Source organism: Barbus barbus (genome assembly GCF_936440315.1).
Source record: "Barbus barbus genome assembly, chromosome: 35".
NCBI classification, from domain to species: domain Eukaryota; kingdom Metazoa; phylum Chordata; class Actinopteri; order Cypriniformes; family Cyprinidae; genus Barbus; species Barbus barbus.
The window spans coordinates 27,078,223-27,106,018 of NC_136763.1; the positions used below are offsets into that span (position 1 = coordinate 27,078,223).

At 39.0% G+C, this 27,796-nt stretch overlaps 1 protein-coding gene across 4 annotated transcripts in view; it reads left to right on the plus strand.

Annotated features, from left to right (window-relative positions):
• Positions 1-27,796, plus strand: part of LOC306855204 (isoleucine--tRNA ligase, cytoplasmic-like) — an 80,847-nt gene that overhangs the window by 30,633 nt on the left and 22,418 nt on the right. For all 4 annotated transcript variants that reach the window (XM_079393696.1, XM_079393698.1, XM_079393695.1 and 1 more), the window contains exons 14-25: positions 9,637-9,763; positions 11,069-11,142; positions 11,245-11,439; positions 13,595-13,681; positions 13,794-13,877; positions 15,220-15,364; positions 17,127-17,247; positions 17,362-17,453; positions 20,835-20,912; positions 21,714-21,832; positions 24,014-24,116; positions 24,206-24,289. In XM_079393696.1, the coding sequence (XP_079249822.1) occupies positions 9,637-9,763; positions 11,069-11,142; positions 11,245-11,439; positions 13,595-13,681; positions 13,794-13,877; positions 15,220-15,364; positions 17,127-17,247; positions 17,362-17,453; positions 20,835-20,912; positions 21,714-21,832; positions 24,014-24,116; positions 24,206-24,289 (1,309 nt within the window). The remainder of the gene's footprint in view (positions 1-9,636; positions 9,764-11,068; positions 11,143-11,244; positions 11,440-13,594; positions 13,682-13,793; positions 13,878-15,219; positions 15,365-17,126; positions 17,248-17,361; positions 17,454-20,834; positions 20,913-21,713; positions 21,833-24,013; positions 24,117-24,205; positions 24,290-27,796) is intronic.

Genomic DNA, 27,796 nt, shown 5'->3' on the forward strand with positions numbered 1-27,796 from the left:
ATGCAGTTTCAAAGTCATTTGAGTTCGTTTTGAGTGACTCTTTGTGAAATTCCTTGTGCAGGATCTGATTTGAGGTATGTGCTCTGAAGGTTTTGTTCTGACTTTGTTTTGAATTTCATGGTCTTCGGTTTCTGTATAATTTCCACCATTTTGCATTTTCTGAAAACGCTACTTTTGCACACTCATGCCCTGATGTGAATCCCACAAAATGTTCTACAGTTCAACTTGACAAAAGGCTTTTCAAAGAGTTTCTGTTTGTCGCATCTTTTGCAGAAAGGACCCTCAGATTCACGTTGACTAATTAGCCTGTATCTCATGAACACAAAGTTTAGTCTACATGACACTTGGTACACTTTCAGAACAGGATATTTTGAGGATACGCATCAAGTTTCATCCAGTTCCGCCTATAGAGGGCACTACAACTGAAATATGTTTATAACTCAGCAAGTGTTCTGCTGAAATTCACCACATGCAGATGACAGCTGTGTTCTGTTGCGGTCCTTCTCGCATCCTAAAAATTCTCACTTGCAATTTAAAAAAAGTGCTTTTGCAGAAGTGTCATTTTTAATGTATGCGCATAATCTCCAGCCTCCTGCGTGACACAGTAACTAGACGGGCCATGTTTAAGTGTATGTGGGCAGCTGCCCAGCGCTCTACAGAGATGATGTCTGTGGTCACAGCACTGGTGTTTGGCAGCATATGCAGGGCCGATCTGCTGTAATGTGACTCTCAGATGAATCACCTGCAGGACACAGACACACACCACTCCTGAGTCACTCTACTGCACTAGAGAGCACATGAAATGCAGAAAAGGGCATGTTTGTGTTCCAGATAATGGCTGAAGAGTTCAGCAAGGTGGTTTAGTGCACTTAAAAATCACACAATTCTGTGTCATTTTAGCAGAGTGAAAATGGCTGTGCTGTTCTGTGTCCGGATCCGATGGGTCAGGGTTGGGCTGGGCGATAAATCGATAACGATAATTATCGCAATATAATTTTCCTCGATGATAAGATATGAAGAGTTCGATAAATGTTTGATTTAACGTTCATGCACCAAAGCGGAACGAAACTAGTCATTTGAACCACAGAGCATTTATTTGTTCAAACGGCAGCGGTTGCAAACTCACTAGATGTGTTACTCGCTGAGAAGTTTCGATCACGCAACACTAAGCAGTGCTGTGAGATCCAGTGTGAAGTGCTTGAGTTCAGCGAAGAACACACATGACGCAGCAATGTAAACCAATTCAAAGCCAGGATTTACTGTAGTAACACTACCTGCACCATGGTATTGTGGCAAAAATGTGGGATATTTATATTGAATTTTATTATAGGAGTAATGGAATTTAGCTTAATTATAGTATTTTTTTGTGCATGTGTGCATTTATACTAAATGTGTTTAGGCTAACTACTGTTTCCATGCAAATACCTAAAAACATTTAGTATAAATGCACACATTGTATTAAGATGCTATATGTGTGGTTTTAACTGTGTTTATCATGATTTAAATGTATGCTACTATGTAGCATAAAAAAAATTAAAAACCCGGTTGCTACAATTTTTACAGATTTTACTGATTTTGATGATGAACAAAAATGTGCATCTGCGTCCAAACTCAAGCCACTGCTACTATCAAATGTGCAAAAAAGTAATAGTATTATTAGTATTATCGGGCAACACAAACCTGTTTCTTGATTTGAAACAATATCACTCATCAAAACATGCAGAAACTAAGAAATTTATTTTTCTATCAAGATATTTATTTTAAGGAAAATTAGTGATCTGGATTATACAACTTTCACTTTGGAGCAAAAATCTGGCTTTAAACTTGAAAGATATCGACTTTTTTTGTATCGACTGATATGAGAAAAATCATTTTTCATAATTATGTTAAAATTATCATAATATTTTTTTTGGCTCTATCACCCAGCCCTAGGTCAGGGTGAGTCTGACTGTCAGCGACTCTTTCTCTGGAGGGTTTTCTGTGGTTTGTGTAATTGCACTTTTCAGATTAATGTCTTATGTTTGTAGATGTTTGAGATTGTGGAGCTGAAGCTGCACTCTTATATACTGCTGAAGCTGCTTCGAAGCCAACTTATAAAGTTCTGAGCATCTCATGAGAGCATCATCCATGTAACTAGTCATTATTCACTGAAAATCATGACATCTGCTCTGCGTCTCCTCTGCACCCTCATGAGAGGTAGAGATGTTGAGTTTATGAATTCATTGTTCTTTTCAGTCAGATCTGTTAAATGAATCCGTTCATATAATCCATTCGTTCACAGTCTCATTACTAGTTAACAGCCCACTCAAGGGTAGTGTTATCAGTGAATAACAACTTAAATTGCAGTCCATGAGCACTTTCATGGTCCTTTTATGGTAATTATGTCCTTTTTGATGCTTGAAAGCTTCAGTCTTCGTTCATTGTGATTGCATTAAAAGTCATACGAAGTCAAACGTGCATCATGAAGATAACAGAGGAGTAAATGATGATACAATTAATGTGTGGTGAATTATTCTTTTAACCATTATTTCACCAAGGATGCTTTATTTTTTAACTCAGTCCCAAGAAGCCGTACAGACTGAAGTTCATTATTTTTGACCTCACGTTCACAATCGAAAGTGCATTTCTGTTTGTTTATTATAGAGCTGTGGATGATGTCCTGTGCATTCAGCCCATCACAGTGCCCTTAAATTCTACATTTAGTTCAGCGATGAGAGAGCATAAGAGAAGAGAAAAATCATTAAATTGATAAATTGGGTGCTCAGATGGAACTTAAATAGAAATGCCTCTTACAGATGAGAATTGATGAAGTCAGTGGTGTTCTAATGAAAGCTCGCTGCAGAAGCAGAGACTCTTTCTCAGCTGTATCTTGAGGAGGGCAGCAGGACGACGCCCAGGAGGACATTTAACCTTCCTTTAGCGTGGAATGGATTATTTTAAATTGTTAGTTTTGTTTTTTTGTGTCCAAGGAGAAAGAGGATAAGAGGAAATACAGACGTGAATAATAATTTGAAAAATTATTGTGTGGAAAGGGGTGAGGCCAGTGGTGGTTTGCTTGAGGGAATTTTGTCCATACTCGGCCCATGGGAGGAAGCGGTTCCAACAGTAGGCCCGGAGAAATCTCCCAATCTCCTGAATCTTCCGCTCAGTCTGGCCGTTAGTCTGGGGGTGATTTCCTGAGGAGTTTGAAGTGAAAGTGAAGTGAAGTGACACTGCCAAGTATGGTGATCCATACTCTGAATTCGTGCTCTGCATTTAACCCATCCATCGTGCACACACACAGCAGTGATCACACACACAGCAGTGAACACACACCATTCACTCACATTTACTCCCCCCACCTACAATCCCTGCCGGCCCGAGACTCGAACCCGCAACCTATTACGAGTCCGACTCTCTAACCATTAGGCCACGACTTCCCCTTCTTTTAAGAAGAATGCCTTCCAGACACGGGAGACCAACTGTGGCCGAAGGTGCGGAAGAGATTATGGAAGAGGGCCTCTGCTGTTTCGAGGGCTGTGGGTAAACCCCGGAGGGGAATTAACTTGCAGGCTTTGGAGAATCTGTCAACTGCAATGAGTATGTAGGTATAACCTTCTGACTTGGGGAAATCTGTGACGAAGTCGACTCCGACGTGGGACCAGAGGCGACGTGGAATGGGTAATGGGACAAATTTTCCGGCAGGTAAGTAATGTGGAGTCTTGGAGATGGCGCAGACTGAACATCCACAAACGTACTGGGAGACATCCCGGGCCACCAGTACCGAGCTTGGAGGAGCGAGAGAGTACTCTGGCTGCCTGGGTGTCCAGAGCCCGGGGCAGCATGCAGGGAGCCCAGAAGGGAAGTCCTCAAGGAGGTGGGCACGTAGGTTTTGCCCTCTGGGCCTCCCAGTGGAGCGGGTTCGGTGATGGAGGCGATGCGGATCTGTTCATCCAGGGCCCACCGAATGGGGCTCACAAGGACGTCTGGAAAGGTAGTATAGGTTCAGGTGTGGAGGGTTCGTCGGGGGCATGGACACGTGAAAGGGAATCTGCCTTGACATTCTTATCTCGGGGTCGATACGTGATGGAAAACTGGAACCGGGTGAAGAAGAGGACCCAGTGAGCCTGCCGGGGGTTCAACCTCTTAGCACTTCAGAGATATTCCAGGTTTTTGTGGTCAGTGATGACCGTAAAGGGGTGTTGAGCTCCCTCCAGCCAGTGTCTCCATTCCTCCAGCGCCAGTTTAATGGTGAGCAGCTCCCGATTTCCAATATCGTAGTTCCGCTCCGCTGGGGAAACCTTCCTGGACAAGTAAGCGCAAGGGTGGAGTCGGGGTGGCTTTCCATGGTACTGAGACAGCACTGCTCCCATGTGGAGGCATCCACTTCCACTATGAATGGGAGTTGGGGTTCGGGATGTGAGAGGATGGGAGCAGTGCAGAAGGCCTCCTGGAGCTTCTTGTAGGCCAGTGGTTCCCAACCTTTTCTTCAGGGGACCCCTATTTTAACTTTTAAATTTTTCATAAATATATATATCATACATGTACATCATTAAATAAACACAAAATATTGGTTGGATGACTACAACACAACATGTTAACTACTAACATGTATGACATTAAAATTAAGTTTTGACAGTTTTAAAATGATAAACCTTACATTTCATACTTAATACCATTTATAAGAAAAGAGATGAGTCAAAATGATGAATGATTATAGGTGATTATATTATTTTATCAGATTTTTAGAACATTAGGTAATTTATCAACTGGTTAAACTTTACAACTGTGCATAAAAAAATTCCTTCTGATTTTTGCGTTAATTTGAACAATAACAGGAGACAGGCCAAAGTGGGCGAAGATAAAAAATCTTGTCATTTATTTTATATTTCTTATTAAAAACTAAGAACAAAGATACATATAATATATCAATAAAACAAACCATGCTTTATTTCCAGGTACGAAAGGTGTATTTAGCAGGAGCATTCAAGAAATTGACTGAACCAATATAAAAATAAAAAAACTATATAGACTGATTCCTAAAGCAACTGTATTCAAGTTTTTCACTCAAGAGCAGTGAGTGATTCTCTTTTGTGTTTTGTTGTTTTATTAAAATTAAAGGAATAGTTCCCCCAAAAATTAAATTGTCATGATGTTTTATTTTTATACCATAATTTACTCAAAAGTTGTTTTAAACCTGAATGAGTTTCTTTCTTCTGCTGAACATAAATGCTATTGTGAAGAAGGTGGAAAACCAAACAGTTGCTGGTCCACGGTGACTTCAATAGGAATCCTACTATTAAATTCAATGTGGATCAGCAAACTGTTTGGTTACCCTCATTCTTCAAAATATCTTCTTTTGTGTTGAGCAGTGTATGCGCTCAGGAAAAGCGCATGTCAGACCAGCGCGCGAATGAAACATTTAACCGGCAAGGCTTGTGTGCAAATAATGTACTTTTGCGATCGCGAATAAGTGCAGTATCCTATAACTCTACCGCTGTATGTCGTGTTGTACAGAATATAGAGACGGCGGTGCCAGAACTGTATTTGATAGAATATTTTCTGTAGCACAATACTATGATATTTCTTCAAAAGCAGATTGTGGAGAGATTTTATTGTCCACGATCAAAAATCGTCATATTGTACACCCCTAATTCATTCATATAATTTCCCTTTGTAAAACCTTTCACTGCTTTCCGCCATATTTTCAAACAAAGCGAAACCTACGCTGCATGCTGCGACTGTGTGAGATTGCTACTACCTTTGCTTAATGTTGGACAGTATTTAGGTGAGTTTTTATAATACTGGTAAATAAATGTTTTTAATCATAATACAGAATATTAAACGGTAGCACTAACTGTCAGGAATTTCATCTTGTGGTCAAACTAGAGTGAGCTTGGTGACCCCTTGCAAATCTTTAGCGACCCCTAGTGGGGGTCGAGACCCCCAGGTTGGGAACCACTGTTGTAGGCGGCTTGAGCTTCGGAGTTCCAGGACAGAGACTTGGGTTTCTGACGGAGCATGGAAGTGAGGGGGGCTGAGAGAAGACTAAAGTTCAGAATGAACCTCCGGTAGAAATTTGCGAAGCAGAGCAATCGTTGAAGTTCCTTTACTGATTGAGGCTGGTGCCAGTCCCGGATGGCTTGGACCTTCCCCTGGTCCATCTGGATCCCATCTGCACTGAGGATGTAGCCGAGGAACTGGACCGTGGGGCGGTGGAACTCACTTTTCGAGCTTCAGGTAGAGGTGGTGTTCCCTGAGTCGGCGTAGGACCTGCGTCACATGATGGCGATGTTCGGCCAGGCTCCGGGAGTAGATCAGGATGTCGTCTATGTACACGATGACCAGGGAAATAGGATAAGGGAGCTTGACAGTGTGATCATTGAGGGTCCGATAGTCGATGCAGGGCCGCAAGCCTCCATCCTTCTTGCCCACGAAAAAGAAACTCGAGGCCACCGGAGAATGTTGAGAGAGCCAGGGGCGTCCCAGGATATCGACGGTGGGTCTCTCCAGTACCAAAAAGGAAATCCTCTCCTGATGAAGACAGCCTACTTGCAGAGTGATCGGCGTAGACCGGAACTTGATGTGTCTACACCCGAGCGGTTTTACCTGTATGGTCTCGATCTTCAGCTCGATCTGTCTCTGGCGGGGTAAATCAAGCCGTTTTAGGATTTTTTTTGTGAGATGAAATTGCCTGAGGATCCTGAGTCCACGAGTGCGCGTACTGAAATGAAATGACATGGGGTGAGCAGTTGTGCCGTTAGCAGTGGTAGGGTAGAGTTAGCAGGCTCCAATTGGAGGGTACTCACCGCTGGGCGTTGGGGGCACACCCGAATGAAGTGCTCCGGAACTCCTCAGTAGAGGCACAGCCCCGTGGCGAGACGTCGCGCACGCTCAGTGCGTGAGAGGCGATTAGAATCTATTTGCATAGGTTCTGGTACCGGAGGACAGGCAGCTGGTGAGGACGGAGAATGAGCGGCTATGGCCGGCTGACAAGCCGTGAGACGTTGGGAGATCTTCACAGCCTTCTGCATAAAGCTCTCCAGACCGACAGTGTCATATGTCATGCTCGTCCGGTTAGCAGGAGGATCAGGAAGGCAACTTTAGCCTGTTCGCTGGAAAATTTATGGGATCGCATCTCTATGTAGAGTGAAACTTGGAGTAAAAAAACGCTACATTCAAGCGCCTCACCCAAATAGTTTGCAGGGATGGCCATGGGACTGGCAGAGGGTGTGTGACTGTGTGCTCTTCGAGGGGATCCGCAGCGGCGGGGTTCGGGAACTCCATCTCCGGTCGTCGGTTTTGGTCTGGTCTTCTGTCAGCAGATAGACACAGGATACAGAGGCAAGTGCAATACAATTAACAGGTTTATTGAGTAGTAGCAGAGGGGAATGAAATGAGCAGAATGTCCAGGTAAGCAGGCGGGGAATGGGAATGTCTCTAGGGGCTTATCTGAGTGTGCATGTACTTTTTCCTTTTCCAGGGGATCCGGAGGTAAGACTGGAGCATGGAGATGGTGGAGAATAGAGATAGGAACACTGGAGCAACTGGTAAGTAGACAAAAGGTAAGTGGATCAGGTAAGTCAACATGGAAATTTGAGACCAGACAGTGAGTGAATGAGAGGAGTGCATGGATATAGTCCTGCTGATTAGTGCTGACAGGTGGCGGTGATCAGAAATCAGGGGATTGGGATCTGGTGAGTGTCGTTGGTGGAGACTGCGTTGACTCAGACAATATTATCCTTGGTGTGCATAAATGTGTTTTAATTAAACCTAACTATTATAATGTAATAGTTTCTTGTGAAATGATTTGTGGTCCAGAGGCAACCTATCAAACTAGAGAAACAGCAGTGATTTTTGTTATAAATAATGGGCACTTGAATGCTGGGAAATATAATGGGATTTATTCATCAGACAAAAGCAAAGCAAATTTCTGTGTAAATTATGCTAAACATAGAATGCAAAAAAATATATTGTGAAATTTTTGTAAGAATGGTCTCATAAACCATTAACACAGAAATGGTTTTGCTTATGTTGACTGAATGCAGCCCCGAGCTTTCATTTTGGTCCAATATCAATATAAACTTTAATAAAGTCACTCACCACATTCTTATTAACAGACCTTCAAGCTTTTTAGGTTTTTCTGGGATGGTTTTAAATTGCTCTAAATCCTACATGACAAATAGACATTTAGAAATATGTATTTATTTTTTGCAATAGGTAATCAATCTTCAAAACCATTTCTTGTGGAGTCCCACAGGGTTCGATTATAGGGCCTGTGTTGTTCTTTTTTGCATTACCTTTCGGCAGTGTTACCTTTACAAGGAGCTGCGGGTTCATTTTCATAGCTATGCAGATTATGCACATCTGTGTCTCTTCTGTCTGTAGATCGAAACTATTTGCATGATGGACAACCTGTATTAAAGGCATAACAAAAGTAAATGGAACACCCATCATATGCCAATTCAGCCAGACAGTCCTTTTTAAGCCAAGGCATTTCTTTGAGATTGACTCAAAACTCTTGCAGTGTTTGAGATTGACTCAAAACTCTTGCAGTGTTGTGCTGCTATGACAGATTTTTTATTTTTTTAATCATTTACGCAAGCATTTTTTACAGTTTTTCTCAGTTGCTTTGGCACATTTTCTAAACTGTAAGTGCAATTGTCTGAACTGCAAAACATAGTAACTCGCCCAAAACATTTAATTCATGCTTCAAAACCTAGTTATTTTGTCAGTTACTTGGCCAATGCCACCAAAATAAAAAGCATTTTTGTCATTGTGAGAGCACCACACTGGTCAAAATGTTTAGATATTGTTGATTTTTTTTTTTACCATGGAAATATTTGTTAAAAGCAAATTTCATTTTGTTATATGCAATTTTATTTCATATTGGTTATATGCATACTTTTTTTTTTTTTTTTCTTTTTTGTTGACAGACTGCTTTCTGTGCTTTACAAGAGTGTCAGTTTTGTCAGTGTATCACACTGAGCATTTTAGATACAGATTTCAACAGTAGGTAAAAGTGTATTGGGAAAAGTCAACTCTGTAGTACACCACCACCAACCACACGTTCTTACATATCTTCCTATTGCTCTTCCACAACAAGCAACTGTGAATGTTCACAGTTTACACGTAACACAAATGTACTGTACAAATATAAATGTATTTATACAGTACTGCTACAGCTGCTGCTGTTTAGGGTTGTGGCATTCATCCTCATTAAAATTGGTAGTGTTTATGTTGGGCAAAATCTATATGCTTCCGAACTTGATTGAGTTTGACAATTTCACTGAGAATGAACTCATCAGTTTCGATCAACAAACCGTGTGCATTGTTATTGTGCACATTTTAGACAGTTGCACGCACTTTTGCACACATGCCAAAACACACGCAATTTTCTTAAATCAATAAGAAATTTATATCTGATGTGAACAAGATACTAATTGTTCTGACATCTGAACTTATTGTTTTGGGAATAACAAAAAAAAAAAAACCTCTCATTTGAGAACTGAGCCAAAGCGACTGAGAAAACTGTAAGCCTTGCCAGTTTGAACGTGTAAGCATTCAAGCTTAATGAGAATAAGAGCTTTTTTGGGACGCGTCTGCATTGGCCTCTATGAAGTTAAGAGTGGTGTTTCTCTCTGTCTTTGTACCCAGGGTTCCTGAGTTTGTGAGGGAGAAGCGCTTTGGCAACTGGCTGAGGGACGCTCGAGACTGGGCGGTCTCTCGAAACCGCTACTGGGGGACGCCCATCCCGCTGTGGGTCAGTGACGACTATGAAGAGGTCAGTGAAGGGTCATCAGCATTTTAACATTTTGCACCTTTTTTGTATTTCACATCTTGATGTATTTGCTTTAGACTGGCTTAAAAGTCAGAACCCTTTTAGCCATTGTGGATTCAAGATATTTCATGCAAAAATAAAAATAATCAGAGTAGAAGTCATCACAAAAATTAAAGGCGTTTATCACACCGCTTTTAAATTAACAGAAGGAAGAATTATTTATTTATTGATTGATTGGTTTAAAAAATACATGGTAATCAAGAATGGTTTTTACCTACTACCGATATTTCGTATTGTAATGTTTTTGATAGTTTTTCTAAACTTAATTTAAAAATAAAAGCCAAAATTTAAATAATACTGATTTGTGAGAATAAGTTGGACAATTAAAAAAATAAATAAATTGAATTAAAATATTGATATATTGCTTAATTTGAAGGCTAAAATCATTGTGAATGTTCCTCCCCAGCGCTAACTGCCATTAGCTGTGTTTTGTCAAATCTGTGTGAACTTGATGCCTTCTTCATTTGAATCTTCTTAGAAGGATAACGGTCTTAAACATTGGTAATGGTCTTTAAGTGCTCTTATTAGCGTGCTTTTCTTTAAAAGCTGAACTTGTGGGAAGTCAGAATTAGGTTGTTGGCGTCTGGCTGCTGAAAAAGAAGGACAGCGACCTGCTTCCTCAAAATAGCATAATGAGTTGTTTCCAGGAGCGAATCTCTGGAGTGCCAGCGGCTCCCCGAGCAGAGCAGGGTCAGAAAGCGCAGTTCTCTTGCTCTCTGCCGAGGCGGCCCTATCTGGGCCACATTACCTGAGACCAGCCGAAACGGGGACAGCCTCGCCGCTCACTTTTAGTAACACACTAACTTTATGGTAAACTTCACTGCCCACCTGGAGAAAATCAAGGTTGTCCTGCTTTTTGGCCGGTGCTAAGTTTGCACTAAAATGTGCAAATGTGAAATGTGCCTATTGTTATATGAGTACTTATAACATTACTCTTATTTTCTTCAGGATGATGAAATATTTTCCCCAACAGTCTGATAGTTCTTGGACCGTTCGTATATCTGTGTTGTACAGTGGAGGCTAAAATGATTAGAGCACTAGTATATCAGCAGCTAAACATGGTTTTAATTCAGTTATTTCTATCTTCTGCTGTAGTGTGTCAGTAGGAAATATCTGTTTACATTTACAAACATTCATTTTGCCATTAATTATAATAATCCACTGTAGTTTATCCGTGGTGGTTTGGGAGGTCATCTCCTGAATGTCCAGGCAGATGATCTGGAGTGTTGGTTCTTCATCGGTGTTTAGGTGGTGTGTGTGGGCTCCGTGGCTGAGCTGGAGGAGCTGACAGGAACTAAAGTATCTGATCTTCACAGAGAGAGGTGAGACACAGAGACACCTGACCATCTCATCATTACAGCCTCTGAGCAGCAGAAGCCTCACTCAGGTGTGTGTGTGTGTGTGTGTGTGTGTGTGTGTGGCAGTATTGATGGCCTGACCATCCCGTCCCGCTGTGGGAAGGGGCAGCTCAAGAGGGTCTTGGAGGTCTTCGACTGCTGGTTCGAGAGCGGCAGTATGCCCTATGCCCAGGTGCACTACCCGTTTGAGAACAGGCGTGAGTTTGAGGATGCCTTCCCGGCCGATTTCATCGCTGAGGGCATCGATCAGACCAGAGGATGGTGAGAAACCCTGTTCATTCATGGAGCTGAATATGAGTAGGTCTCACTGAAAGATCGCACATGTGCAGGTCATATGACTTCAAAAACCAAAGAACTAATAGTTGACAGATAGATCGAGGGCCAGTGCTAATATTATAGACAGCAGGTGTGTGTGTGTGTGTGTGTGTGTGTGTGTGTGTGTGTGTGTGTGTGTGTGACCCTGGACCAGAAAACCAGTCTTAAGTCGCTGGGATATATTTGTAGCAATAGCCAAAAGATTTTTCTTTTATGCCAAAAATCATTAGGATATTAAGATCATGTTCCATGAAGATATTTTGTAAATTTCCTACCGTAAATATATCAAAACTTAATTTTTGATTAGTAATATGCATTGCTAAGAACTTCATTTGAACAACTTTAAAGGAGATTTTCTCAATATTTAGATTTTTTTGCTCCCTCAGATTCCAGATTTTCAAATAGTTGCATCTCAGACAAATATTGTCCTGTCATAACAAACTTTTGAAAAATCGACACTTATGACTGGTTTTGTGGTCCAGGGTCACACATGATGTTACACTGTTTAATTTAAAGATAGTAAATAACGCATGATGCAATGAAATGTGTTTTTATCTTACATAAAAGTTAACAAATTAGGAATAAATAGCTTAGAAATGGATCAATATAAAGAAAATAAAGAAAATCTGAACTTGATTTAAAAAGAAATAACCTGTAAAATAGTGTATTCTTGAGATGCTGAATTATTGTAATATTTTGCTAAGATTTATTTTGTTATTTTTTTTAAGACAAATTTCCCTCTAAATTCTCATTACTGTAAGGAAAAAGTGCTTAATTGTAAAGTATAAGTTCTGACACAAACATCATAATAGTAGGATGCAGTAATTAATTAGTAGAAATGCTCTTTTAGATTTGTGATGATTTATTAAATTTTTTTACTATTAGTGTAATGCCGTTGAGATTTTTCCTTATTGCATTAATGAAAACGGAGAGAGGGGTGAATTTCTTTAGGTAAAATCTTCCTAATATTTTGGGGTTAAATTTGACCCAGACACTTCATCGTGAGAGTCACCTCTTTATAGAGTATCAGTTGAATAACGCATGTATTTACAGAGCTGTGAGACACAGGACTGCAGCTTATTCCACACTCTTCATTTATTATCCCACACATTTGCCATGGATCCACCAAACATCATAATCTCAGTTTTAGATCACTTATTAATTGTTTATTCAGAAAGCATACAAAACAGCCTTATGCTTTAACATCTGGGTATAAAAATAAAAATGCACACCCTGAGCTCTGTATTTAAAGAGAATGGGCCTCATTCATGAAAACGTCGTAAATATAGGAGTAAATTCAGAGTGATTTGCACGTAAAGCGGACCTTCCCGATAACACTCCTGCGGATTCACAACCGCTTCATAAACGTCTGTTAATGAATTCCAATCATTCATAAATAGGGCGCTCGTGCAGCTCAGCATAAGCCCTCCTATGAATTACAGCTACGAGAATTACGTGTCCAGGAACGCAGTGGGATATTCTTGAATATTCTCAGGTTTAGCTGAGCGTTTTTAGCTAGCTGAGACATTCTGATATTTGGAATATCCACAGCCGCAACGTATTACTAGCATCTCATTTTGAAGAATATTACGGAATATAAAAATGCAGTAAGCAGCAATATTAACTTCTCTGTTGTTGTAGAAGTAGGATGATTGGTTGGTGTGGTATTTGCCCCCCCCCCCCCCTCCATTGATTGGACAGCGCTGCGTTTTACCCAGTTTATCAACTCTTAGCTAAAAAAAAAAATAATTTTTGAAAATACAAACATTTTCATGAATTCGAAAGTTTGTCAGAACGGCTTTACGAATGATTTACACACACATTCGTTCTGCTCGTGTTTCATGAATGAGGCCCAGTAAATGCATTTGCACACACACACACACACACACACACAGAAAGCCGAATGTGTCTGATTGATAGTGTCACAGATTAAGATTAATATGAAGCAGAACTGTATTTACGGTATGGATCGTGGTTATTTTCCATTGTTTTGAGGATCTGTTTATCTGAATCTGAGTAGTCGATTGTCTTTCCTCTGCATAGTCCGGTGTTTGTGCAGTAAATCCAGCATGTGTGTGTCATGTGTGTCCCTCTGCTGTAGGTTCTACACGTTGCTGGTGCTCTCGACTGCTCTGTTTGGGAAACCTCCGTTCAAGAATGTGATTGTGAACGGCCTGGTTCTGGCGAGGTAATGCACACACTTTGGCCTGCACTGTCTCCGTCCTCAGGCAGGAAGATAGTACCACTCTCTGACCTGGAATCTCTGCCAATGTGTGTGTGCATGTGTGTTGTGTGTGCAGCGACGGACAGAAAATGAGCAAGCGTAAGAAGAATTACCCCGACCCCGGCCTGATTGTGCAGAACTACGGCGCCGATGCGCTCCGGTGAGCAGACCACACATCATACACAAACACAAAACATTCTCCTTCTGCACACGAATACGAATATTAATCTGTGAGCCATTTGAAATCCCCCCTCGAGCACAGTTGTGACATGGGCATATGGGTAATGAATAAGATATTTATGTTCTTCCATATGGGGCCGGGCACACTATACACTCTCACATATGATATGACCATGACTTTTACACCCCTTTAGTTGGTGATATATTGAATGATATTATTTTGAAAATAAAAGATCAGGGTAAATTTAACTTTTGCCTTCTGGGAAACAGGCTCATAAACGAGCAAATAAACTGAATGAAAGTAATGAGCAGTGGCCAAATCAGTCAGCAGGACCCCGGGGTTTTTCCGGACCGATGCGGGGCTGCAGGCTGTGCACACATCAGTGCCGTTTACGTTCGGGTCCAGTCGGGTTCGAAAATAAATGCGGTCGGGTCGGACTCGGGCCTAATTTCATCGGGTCTGTTTCCGGGCGGGTTTATCTTTTTAAAAACTATTATTTATTCACGACGGGTTCGAGTAAGAAGTTATTCGGGTCAATTCAGGTCGGGTACGGATTTTAGGACCCGAGAAGAGCTCTAATTCAGCTAACAACACAGTATTAAGAATCAAGGGGATGTAAACTTTTGACATTTTTATAAATTCAACTATTATTTTCTCTTGTGGACTATACATGTAAACATCTTTTATGTGAAATATCTTATTCAGGTCAGTACTAAATAAACAATAACATGCATTTTGTATGATCCTCTTATTTTAGTAAACAATTATTAACATTTTGCAGATTCTGAAAGGGGGATGTAAACTTTTGACCTCAACTATATATATATATATATATATATATATATATACATACATACATACATACATACATACATATATATATATATATATATATATATATATATATATATATATATATATATATATATATATATATATATATATACATATACACACACACATACAGTGGGTACGGAAAGTATTCAGACCCCCTTAAATTTTTCACTCTTTGTTATATTGCAGCCATTTGCTAAAATCATTTAAGTTTAATTTTTTTTCCTCATACACACAGCACCCCATATTGACAGAAAAACACAGAATTGTTGACATTTTTGGAGATTTATTAAAAAAGAAAAACTGAAATATCACATGGTCCTAAGTCAGTTCCCCTCAGAGAAACATTCACATAAGCTCCTATCCCCAACTGTATCGCGATTCACCATTTTGAAGAGTCACATTTGTATTGATTTTCAACCGGCTCGCAGGGCATCGTTACATCCCTACTCTTTCAGCTCTGATTTCATCGATTCTGTCCCTCCAGACTGTATCTGATCAACTCCCCCGTGGTCCGTGCTGAGAACCTGCGCTTCAAAGAAGAGGGGGTTCGAGACGTGCTCAAAGACGTCTTCCTGCCCTGGTACAACGCCTACCGCTTCCTGGTGCAGAACGTCCAGAGACTGCAGAAGGTACGACCGGATCTGACCGGATCTCCTGAAGCACCTCAGAGCCTGCTGTTCTTATGAATGTTGTTCATCATTGAATCCTGAAACATAAAATGCACCACTGATTCCACACAAGTATTAGGGTACAACGGGGCTAAAGGTGTCCATTGATATTATTTTCCTCTAAACCACTAGATAGCACTTTCCAAAGCATCCTCTTTTCAAGATTCAGGTGTGTATTTGTCTGATCCTTGACGCGATCGCACGCAGCAGTGCAAAGTTGATTCTGTGCTTGCTTGATCTAATATTTTGTTTTTTAAAATGTAGATTTAATTGGCAAATTAGGATTGCTAAAAATGAATGCATATATTTTGAGACAAAGGTCTTCTTAACGGTTTTCAGTTTTGTTTAAGATAATTAAAGCAACAGTCTCTAAATAACAGAAGAATATGTAAAAGTATGGTATTTGGGGTAAAAAGTGCCCTGCTGTTGGCGCTAAAGGCACAGTAATTAACATAATTAATATATCGCTGACTTTTCCATTTGTTGACATGACCTAGTTAGAGTCAGATGGTAAATATCATATATTATGTTGGGTGTGATATTAGAGATAATCACCATGTTTAGAATGAAACCATCATATTTAAAATCATGATATTAATCATATCATATAATAAAATATAATTTGCTGATAGTACTGTAAATCTATATTCAATTATTGTTGGATCTCCTTCAGTTCTTTCAGAATTAATACAATTATTTTCTGTATTTTAAAATATATTTTTTATATTAACATATTTTAATGACAGTATGTTTATTGAACAAAAAATATAAAAATTTTCAAAATAATCAGAAAATAGTACAAACTTTGCTAAAGTGATTGTTTTGAACAAGTCTTAACTTATTGTAGCGGAAGTATTTGTATCAATACCCCTCTTGCCACCTCATACATTAATACGATTTTTAAACAAAATAAACCGCTTGTATGATTTATTTTCACACAAAATCTGTTGCTCCATTAATGTTCAATACAAGCATATCTCTTTTTTTCTGCAATTATGCATTTTAGGTGCAGGGAATAGCTTGTTCAGCTTTGACATCACAGGGCGAAAAGAGAAAAGTTATTTTAAATGAAATAAATTCAACCTTGGTAGCATGCAAAGGCATTTTGTAAAATTCATATTTTAAATCCTTTCAATATTTTACCATTACCCAATGTATCAGAGTAATAAACAAAGTAAGGGGTTCATCGATCAGAAAGTTTTGGATGTCTGATGTTTTAGGGACATCCTCTCATGCGTCTTGAGCTCAGCACCGCTGAAGGTGAGCAGGTTTTTTTTTTTTTGGTCCTCTCTTCACTGACAGCAACTCTGACTTACTTTCCTTTGTGGAGGATGAAAGTGGATGTTTAGAAAGAATGTCTTGAGCACTACTTTCCTAAACATTACCATGAAATTTGTCATTATCAAGGTCAGACATGCTGCAGTGCATTTGATATGTCATATTTGAATCGAATGCAAGCTCAAATGAGGTTTGACGACTAGAAATAAGAAGACCTTTAGTGAATAAGAACAAAAATATTCCTTTACTGGGTCACCATTTTAAACTGGCTATGATCATTTTCTTTCTTCCAAACCTCCTCTTGAGAGTCAGAGTAGATGTGTCTAGATGTGCTCCGTGCTTGACATCGGTTTCTCTTCCATTATGCAGAAATTATGAAGCGCACATATAGACAGTATGAAGCTCGTTCACTCACTCAGGTCTGTCTGCTGTCTGCTCTCATTAGGAAGAGGCCGTCGAGTTCCTGTACAACGAGAGCACAGCCAGCGTGAGCGACAACATCATGGATAAATGGATCCAGTCTTTCACTCAGTCACTCATTCAGTTCTTCAGAGATGAGATGGGAGGTGAGTGACCAGCGCTTACTCTCACACCAATTAATGGGTAACTCCTACACTTGAAGTGGTTTGACGACAAGGACAGTCTGAAATAGATCTGTTTTTGTGTGCTTGTGTTTCCAGCCTACAGACTCTACACGGTGGTTCCCAAACTTGTCAAGTTTGTGGATATGCTCACCAACTGGTATGTGCGGACGAACCGTAAGCGGCTGAAGGTGGGTCATACACAGCAGGGGCGTAGCCATCATTTCAAAAGTGGGGGGGACGGAATGTCTAGTGTTATACCTGTTTTTTGTTGTTGTTTTTTTTTTCAGTTAACCCTTGTCTAATTGACAGGTTTTATTTTTAATCATACCTTTTTGCTTAATATGCTTTATGATTATATTATTATATATGATTGTAAAATAGAAGGAAAGAAAGAGAGAAAAAAGAAAAAGAAAGAAAGAAATACAACAGCTTGTCACTGGGACAGTACCCTTAAAAGCACATCTTTGTACCTTATTTACCCCAAAAAGTTTCATCATTGTACATTACGGTACATATTGGTACTCTATATGTGCACCTTTTTGAGTATAAATTACAAAGATGTCCTTATAAGGGTACTATTGTTTACATATTTCAAACTGTATTTTGTGTGTGTTGTATTTAGAGTGCATGTCACACAATAATGGATACTTGCACATTCACATACTTCTTTATTCTGTTCTGTTCTATTATACATTAGTCTGATTAGTCTATGTTAAAAGAAATATCTTATCATAGACAATGCTGTAAATAATCTTTACCTCTGAAGCTTCACTGAAACTCTCTGCCTCATTCACTTCTGCCTCTGTCTATAGCAAATAAAGCAGTGTTTGAAACATACATACAGGGAATAGTGACATACAGAAGAAAATAACACATTAAGTACACTGCTGGACAATAACCAATCATTTGTATCCTAAATTATTTTTTAACACTTTAGAATGATAAACACATATTCACTATTAACTATGACTTTTACTTCAATAAACTCTTCATTTACTGCTTATTAATAGCTTGTAAGGTAGTCGTTGTAGTTGTTTAGGTATTAGGTATTATGGGATGCAGAATATGGTCATGAAGAATACAGAATAAATATGTGCTTAAGTACTAATAAACAACCAATATGCCAGCTAATAATTACCTACTGTAGTTAAAAATGATAGCTGAGAAGTTGTTCATCATACTAATGTCATTTTTTATTTTTCTATATTTGACTAATTATGTGTTTTCTATGATTGGTCCATATATAATCCTACAATCGCTTGTGTATTATAGATTATATACAATGTAAAAACAGCCAGGTGTTAAAAGCCACTCTTCTCACCTGTCAGTCACTGTGTGTCGTCCTGATTCTGCTAACAAACCTAGGCTGACTGTTTCTTGTTCATTCTTGACAACACATAAAAACGTCAAATTAGTGCAATAATGACAGAGCAGCCCTAAATTAAGATCGGTCCTGTATCAGATCAGTGCTTGCATACTTGATTGAAATACATCATGTAGAATTGGCAGAGCTTCACAATGCTGCAAACGCTGTAAAATCTCAGTTCAACATTATCTTCATTCTTATTTGAAGGGTTCTGATAACATACATACGTGTTAAAATAAAAGACGTCACAAAAGAGTTACAGAAAAATACACTGAAAATAAATAAGTGCATGTTTGTCCAGGCAGCTTTTTATTTCTCCATATAATGAACATCAAAACTTGCTAATTATTCAACAAGAGCAATAGGCAGAGTCACTCAACATTGTGCAACATTATTCGGATCCCACATGCCAACTTACACTGCTTGACTTTTTCGTAAAAAAGGAGTGAAGAGTTTCTTGCCGCTTTGAACTCATCTCGACCTCTAATAATGAATGATGGATACAGCGCGGGACCGCGGGCGCGAGCCTGTGCATGTCGTGACGTCACAAACTGAGTGACTGATTGGCATGGAAACATAAACGTCATGTATAAATGATCCTGTCTCTTTGAATTTTAAATCATTCTGCATTTATATACATTGCTCCATTAAAACCTCAACATGTCGAGAACACAACTGTCCGATGAAAGTGCGGGGGACGAATTTACTTTTTATAAAAAGTGGGGGGGACACGTCCCCCGCGTAATCTACGCCCCTGATACACAGTCAAGAACATCTTATCTTGGTCATGTTTCAGATTTCTTTATTAATCTAAAGAAAGAAAGAAAGAAAGAAAGTATATTTGTTCTAGCCTCTAGTCTTTCTATGGAAACCGCTTTGCTTGTGATCTTTGCGCTAAAAGTGAGTCAAACTGAAAACCATTATAAAGGCCGTAATACACAGATCTGTTATTTTTGAAAGTTATCTTGTCCCTGAATGTCATTCATCCATATTGTGCAAAATGCACTTTGAAATTTCCATTCAATCAGTGCTTGGTCCATTTACGAATAAAAGACAGACAGAACGAAAGAAAACCAATATCAATGCATACATTCTTATTAGGATGCAATGGAGACGCAATGCTTGGCCAGCTTTTTCCTGCTTCGTTTTCCTGGTACAGTCACTTGTGGCATCATTCATAAGATTGTGTGTTTTATAACAACTTCTGTATTATTCTGCTTTTTTGATGAACAGTGCAACGGTGCAATCTTACAGCTGCAATTTTGGTGTATTTCATAAATGTCAATCACCTTTGTCACTGCGGTTTAGATGGACCCATTTTGCACATACGCCACAACAAATTCATTAATCCACAGTTATGCAAAACAGTTCTATGCAGTACTGCAGACAGTGCTGTAGTGTTTTTGGGAGAAGCTCCTTTGTACACTATTATAGAGTAATATGTGTGAGGTCTGCAACTCTGCATAGGACAAGCGGTTTGGAAAAAAGATTAATGGAAAATGTGAGGGAATATTAGAGAAGGTAAAACATTTTAATCAAAACTATTTAACCCCCTTGAAATGAAAGACATTTTGGTGTTGTGAACTAAATTTTATGTAAATTATATATAAACTTGGGCATTAATAAACCATAATAGAACGGTTTATTAATGCAAATGGTAAAGTTAGGCAAATTGGCTCTTAACATTTATGCACAAAATGTGTATAAAGAAATATTTTTAAAAAATGAAAATTTGACATGTTTTGTGAGGTTTTCTCAAATGTTCCAGTACTAGAAATATGCTAATTTGTTTTCATTTTGTTAGATCTCATCGTTTCTCATCAGTTTAGCTCACTTATGAAATGCTTTTTTTAAAAAGGTTAGGTGTGCCCCAGGTGTTTGTCATGAGCCCATTTGCATTCTCTAATATTGAGAGAACTGCTTCTCACCGATGAACTCTTTGAAATAAATCTGGATCAACATTAAATCTGGGCTTTATTTGTCTTTTCAGTTTATCTTGCCTTGTCTATGCATATTCAGCTCTCATCATAGAGCGTCTCTGTACATTCTGCTGTTAACACGAGTGTAAACACAGAGCTGGACCTGCAGGCTCACACATGATGCGGTGTTGTGACAGTGCACTGTAGAGGCAGTGTGTTGCGTGTTATGTGCTTGCAGCTGTTGGCCTCTCTCTTAGCCTCTCTCTTTCTCTGTGTGTGTTCAGGGTGAGAGTGGTACTGAAGACTGCATGCGAGCCCTTGAGACCCTCTTCAGTGTGCTCTTCTCCATGTGCAGACTGATGGTGAGTCACGCCAGCGCTCGCAGCTCCTACATACTTCAGATGTAGAGAAGAGAAGGAATGTGGTCAATCTCAGTGGAGTGTGATGAAATGATAGAAGTGTAGCAATGCTGGTGGAATAGTTATGGTGCAGTACTACAATTAAAATCACTAAAACACTGGTTTGTGTTCTGGAAAAAAGGAGAAAAAAATATAAGTGTGTGTGTATATATATATATATATATATATATATATATAGATGACACCTTTTGTGTCATATGGTGTTATTATTTTAACCTGAACTATTCCCTTAATAGTTCATGTAATTATGCTTGGTAAATGTATCTTGTTTTGAGGATGTTTATTTATCTATTTTTGGAAAACTAGACAAAATGACAGATTAAGAAGCTGATTTTGCTGTTTAATAGTTGTAGAGCTGATCATCCTTTTATAACAGTGAAGGCAGGGCGTCAGTAGAGCTCATTTACTGTGGTAATTAATTACTGACCCAATAGGTAATTGGCAAAATCATTTGATAGATAAGCAGGGTGTGAGACAGTCAATGTCCCATTTTCCCCTTCAGTGATTCTGAGTAGTTAATGTTTAAATTAATCTCCATAAATCCTCATTGTTCAGTTATTGCTAAAGCAGATGATGACAGATGTTCAAGAGTGAAAGGTTTAAGAGGGAAGAAAACCAAAGAAAATCCTGGTTATGAGTATGATGTCCATTATTAACATTGGCTGTGTGTCAGGATGGTTACATGAATAGAGTTGTGCTTTCATTGCTGTGTCCGTTCACTAATGCAGTGTTTCTTGGTCTCAGGCTCCCTTCACGCCGTTCATAACGGAGCTGATGTACCAGAACCTGCGTCATCTGATCGACCCGGCGTCCGTGGAGAAGGACTCGGGAAGCATTCACTACCTCATGCTGCCGCATGTCAGGTGCACAGCATTACATTTCATACAGACACGTCATTGCTCTTTTGTCCTAGCATACACACTGCCATTCAGAAGTTTGACCTCAGTAAGATGTGCAAAGAAGTCTCTTCTGCTCATCAAGGCTGCATAAGAGTTTTCTATTTTATTTTACATTACACTGTCATTTATTTCTGTGATGCAGCGCTGTATTTTCAGCATCATTACTCCAGTCTTCAGTATCACATGATCTTCAGAAATCATCCTAATATTCTGATTATCAATGTTGAAAACATTGTTTTTTGCAGTATTGTTTGGTTGACTAAAAAGTTAAAAAGAACAGCATTTATTCAAAATGGAAATATTTTAGGACAATAAAACAACTGTACTCTGTATATCTCGCAGTCGTTCAAAGCCTTTAACAAACACCTAGTGTTTCATAACAACTCCTTTTGTTCAGTTAAACTAATACAATTCTAGTATTTAAAAAAAAAATAGTAAAAATTAAAAACAATAATAAACAGTTAATTTAAATGCAGAATTGGAAAGTTAAATGAAGTGAGATGATGAAATGAGCTCTGATGTTATAGAGAGGAAATCTGGAAACGAGTTGGAGTTGAACGACTCTGAAACGTCTGCTCGAGTCTCTTTGTATGCAGAATGCTTCTGAAGCAGATTAAACTCCATCAGATGTAAAGCTCAGTGTGATTCCACACAACGACTGATGCCTTCAGAAACCGTTTGATGGAAGAACATTTGTGTTTTTCCTTATTCCATGAACTTCATCTTAAACGGGAGTCCTGCGGCTCGTAAAGAAGAGCGTTTGTGGTTTTATTGTGTCTGGTCAGATGTCCAGAGTGAAATCTGGACGGTCCTTGCGTGTCCTTGTGTGCTGCTGACATGATTTAGCGTGTCCTTTAACGTCCGGCTGTAAACACATTTCCCAGAGTACCTCCGGTGAGAGCCGCCCAGCGCAGTAAAACGCTCCGAAGGTCCCTCAGTCCGTCTCTGCTGCTTTAATAAATTCACGTAGTGTCCTGTGTTACTGTGCTCCGTGTGTATTAATGTTTCTCTGAGAGGTCAGAGACGTGGAGGCCGTCCAGAGGACAAACGCCTCATTCACTGATTGAACATCTCCCTGCTCTTCCAGAGTTTGGACTTTCTTCCTAATATTTCAGTGAACTGCATTTCCCTGAGCACTGTAACCGAGAAAACAGGTTTTTCCAATCAACATGAAGCAAAGCTCGTAGTGTGCTGTATATACGGGTCAGTTCTGCTACTCCTCAGATACACCTGTATAGTTTTTTACCGTTTTTAGATTGCTTACACACTGTAGGGCCTTACTGAAGTCACGTTTTAGGTAATATAATCTGATTATTTTTTTGGTTTCTTTTATATTACTTTGTGCCTAATTTGTCACATTGATTTGAATATGATAATATTTTACCGTATTGATATAGAAAGCAAAAATATTTATCAACATGAAGTGCATTAAACATGGCCCAAACGGGTTTGTGAAGGAACTGCAGGTACGTTTATAAAGTTCATAATTAATTCAATCATAAAAACATAAAACTTTCTAAACAAATGAAAGTGGCAGGATTTTTAAAAATGAAAAACATTAAAGGATAGAAAAGGTTAATTAGGGAAATCTCATTGTGTGAACAAAATGCAATCATGGAAATCAATATAATAGTAGCTGTAATAAGATTATAAGCATTTTAAAACCGTGTCATTACAAGAACTTAATTTTTGGAGTCTCAGATTACATATCAGTTATTACCCAACACTGAATGTGTGTAAATGTGTAGTTTATGGTGTTTTTAACAACAAGTCAGAAAAGTCAAACCAGAACTGAGAAATCAGAAAATATTTCAACATAAACGATGGATGAGTTTGTCCAAGAGTTTTCAGTACAGTTAAAACAAACTAGACTAAAACTAAAAATATTCACCACAAATAGTCATCAAATTAAAAAACCAATATAAATGTATACATGTAAAATATAGAAAGCATATGTTCTAATTTGACTCTGTAAAGACTGATTAGCTTTTGGTTTACTGCTAGTTAGTCAGACTGATTAACATAGTCTTAATATAGTGGCTGTGTTTATGTAACTGCGAGTTTGTCACTCAAGGCCAAAAGAATTATGAATGATAAACTGAACACAGCCTGACATGAGTGTGTGTGTGTGTGTGTGTGTGTCAGGGAGTCTCTGATTGACAAGCGCATCGAGAGCGCCGTGTCTCGGATGCAGTCGGTCATCGAGCTAGGCCGTGTGATCCGAGACAGGAAGACACTTCCCATCAAGGTGAGAGCCGGTCGTGACGATGCAGCAGCAGAGCTTTCGTTGGTGTGGTGAGATGCTGACACTGAATGTGCTGCTGGGATCTGTTTCAGTATCCGCTGAAGGAGGTGCTGGTGATCCATCAGGACCCAGAGGCGCTCAGAGATATCCAGTCCCTGCAGAAGTACATCCTGGAGGTAAGAGTTCACTTGTGCACACACTTAAAGATTCAAGAGTTTTATTTGTCACATACACAATTATACAGAGTATAACCAGCAGTGAAATGTAGGTATGTGTGAAATGTAGGTTCCTGTGATCTGTCGTCATTTACCTGCTCGCTCTTTCCCGGGAAAATGCTGTGAAGATTTCAAGATTTTCAAGATCATTAAAAGTGGTTAATTCTGCAATTATATGTAACCGCCTATATGTATATGGTATTAGTCTACATTAAAAAAAAAAAAAAAAAAAAAAAAAAATATATATACACATATACAGTGGGGCAAATAAGTATTTGATACACTGCTGATTTTTCAAGTTTTCCCACTTACAAAGAATGGAGAGATCTGTAATTTTCATCGTAGGTACACCTCAACTGTGAGAGACAGAATATAAAAAGAAAATCCAGAAAATCACATTGAATAATTTCCATTTTATTGCCTGAAATAAGTATTTGATACAATAGAAAAATAGAACTTAATATTTGGTACATAAACCTTTGTTTGCAATTACAGAGGTCAGACGTTTCCTGTAGTTCTTGAGCAGGTTTGCACACACTGCAGCAGGGATTGTGGCCCACTCCTCCATACAGGTCTTCTCCAGATCTTTCAGGTTTTGGGGCTGTCGCTGGGCAACAGAGAGTTTCAGCTCCCTCCATAGATTTTCTATTGGGTTCAGGTCTGGAGACTGGCTAGGCCACTCCAGGACCTTGAAATGCTTCTTACGGAGCCACTCCTTAGTTGCCCTTGCTGTGTGTTTGGGGTCATTGTCATGCTGGAAGACCCAGCCACGACCCATCTTCAATGCTCTTACTGAGGGAAGGAGGTTGGCCTAAATCTCACGATACATGGCCCCATCCATCCTCTCCTCAATACGGTGCAGTCGTCCTGTCCCCTTTGCAGAAAAGCACCCCCAAAGCATGATGTTTCCACCCCCATGATTCACTGGTGGGATGGTGTTCTTGGGATTGTACTCATCCTTCTTCTTCCTCCAAACACGGCGAGTGGAGTTTATACTAAAAAGTTATATTTTGGTCACATCTGACTACATGACCTTCTCCCATGCCTCCTCTGGATCTCAGATGGTCTTTGGCAAACTTCAGACGGGCCTGGACATGTGCTGCTTGAGCAGGGGGACCTTGCGCGCGCTGCAGGATTTTAATCCATGATGGTGTAGTGTGTTACTAATGGTAACCGTTGAGACTGTGGTCCCAGCTCTCTTCAGGTCATTGACAAGAGCCTCCCGTGTAGTTCTGGGGTGATTCCACACCGTTATCAGGATCATTGATACTCCACGAGGTGAGATCTTGCATGGAGCCCCAGTCCGAGAGAGATTAACAGTCATCTTGAATTTCTTCCATTTTCTAATAATTACGCTAACAGTTGTTGCCTTCTCACCAAGCTGTTTGCCTATTGTCCTGTAGCCCATCCCAGCTGGTCTACAATTTTGTCCCTAGTGTGCTTAGCTCTTTGGTCTTGCCCATAGTGGAGAGGTTGGAGTCTGATTGATTGAGTGTGTGAACAGGTGTCTTTTATACAGGTAACGAGTTCAAACAGATGCAGTTAATACAGGTAATGAGTGGAGGATAGGAGGGCTTCTTAAAGACAAACTAACAGGTCTGTGAGAGCCAGAATTCTTGCTGGTTGGTAGGTGATCAAATACTTATTTCATGCAATAAAATGGAAATTATTTAAAAATCATACAATGTGATTTTCTGGATGTTTTTTTTTTTATATTCTGTCTTTCACAGTTGAGGTGTAGCTACGATGAAAATTACAGATCTCTCCATTCTTTGTAAGTGGGAAAACTTGAAAGATCGGCAGTGGATCAAATACTTATTTGCCCAACTGTGTATATATACTGCATATATTAATGCTGTCAATCAATTTACAAAAAAATTTACTAATCACACTTTTTTTTTTCTGGAATTAATTGCGATTAATCCCACCTAACATTAAAGTTTTTAAGTATACTTAAATATTGCAGTAATTTCACATTCAATCTTCAAATTATTGTAGAAACAACATAAAAAGAGTGTATTTTAATATTTGTTGGCATCTTTTTTTTAAGCCAGTATCACTGATACCAGTACTGCTGATGTCTTTAGAAAATAGTTTTTTATATTTAACCATTGACTATATGTAATGTTTAGATTTACATTTAGCATTACAGTATAATTGAGAGCTATCAATATGAACATTTATAAGACTTTAAAAAATAACTGCTTGTAAGTTAAGTGAACTTAAACCGATCTTAGTTCTCTCTGCATTACTAGTCCTAATTCAGGTTTGACTACAAATAACACTTTTTCTAGTGAAAATCATTCCCATATCATTTAGGCTTTCGCTGGTTTTTAATGTCACATCTGTACAAATGGACTGTTTTAATTAAACATATATTCTCCATTTCTACAAATCACGTTCAGATATGTTTATTTTCAGATATCCAAATTAATCCAGTTATAGCTAGTTAAGATTAGATTATACATCACTATAATTATAACAGGGCATAATTCCGTTTTGACTAGGAGCTTAAGTCAATGATGTCGGTAATTAATTTTTAAGTAGTAAAAGTCAAATTGGAACTAGTAGTAACTTATTTACAGATACAATTTAATAATTATTTACAGATACAGCCTGATTTATTCAAAATACTGGTCATGATAGCATTGCAGATGTCATCAGATTATTTTTTTACCATTAAAAATGTAATTAAAGAGCCATGCAGTGGTTATTCTTATTAGTCAGCAGTGCTGGAGAGCTCTTTATTCAGAGGCAGCTCATTATGCTAATGCCACCTCATGCATATTTATCTAGGCTCTTGTAAAAAGGCAGGCAGGAGAGCGTGGCGCGTGATTTCAAAACGCCAGCATCTGCTTTTCAATGCAGTTCCAGTGCGGTTCCTCCTGGACGGTTTCTTTATTATTCACTCTTTCATTTCCCCACATGCTGAGTTTGGGATGTATTTTCACCTGGCATTGAGTATGCAGCTCACAGTCGCTTAACACCCATAAATCTGCACTAAATGGATCATTCAGACAATTTACTGAATGCATTTGCTGAAAAATAAAATATTCAGAATGAAAAAATATCATGGAAATACCCAACCATCCCACAAATGGCTTTTATTTGGAAATGTGTTTATTGAAATTGCATCTCGCATATCTCTACACTGGAAGCGTGTGATGCCATGCAGCAAAACTAGACTGAAGTGTGGAAATATTGCACCGTTTTCCTTGATCATGATGGAGGTGATCTGCTGTTCACTTCCTGTGCAGGTTGAGCATCACAGGCGCTATTATATTACAGACAGCAGCTAGAGACAAATCATGTCTCCGAGTGTTTGTTGCTCTGTTATTAAAACAGGAAGTCAAGTCAGCTTTATTTATATAGTGCTTTTAACAATACAGATTGTATCAAAGCACTTAACAGTATCAAACTGGAGGATAGAGTGTCATTAATGTATAAAAATAAGATTAAACACTCATT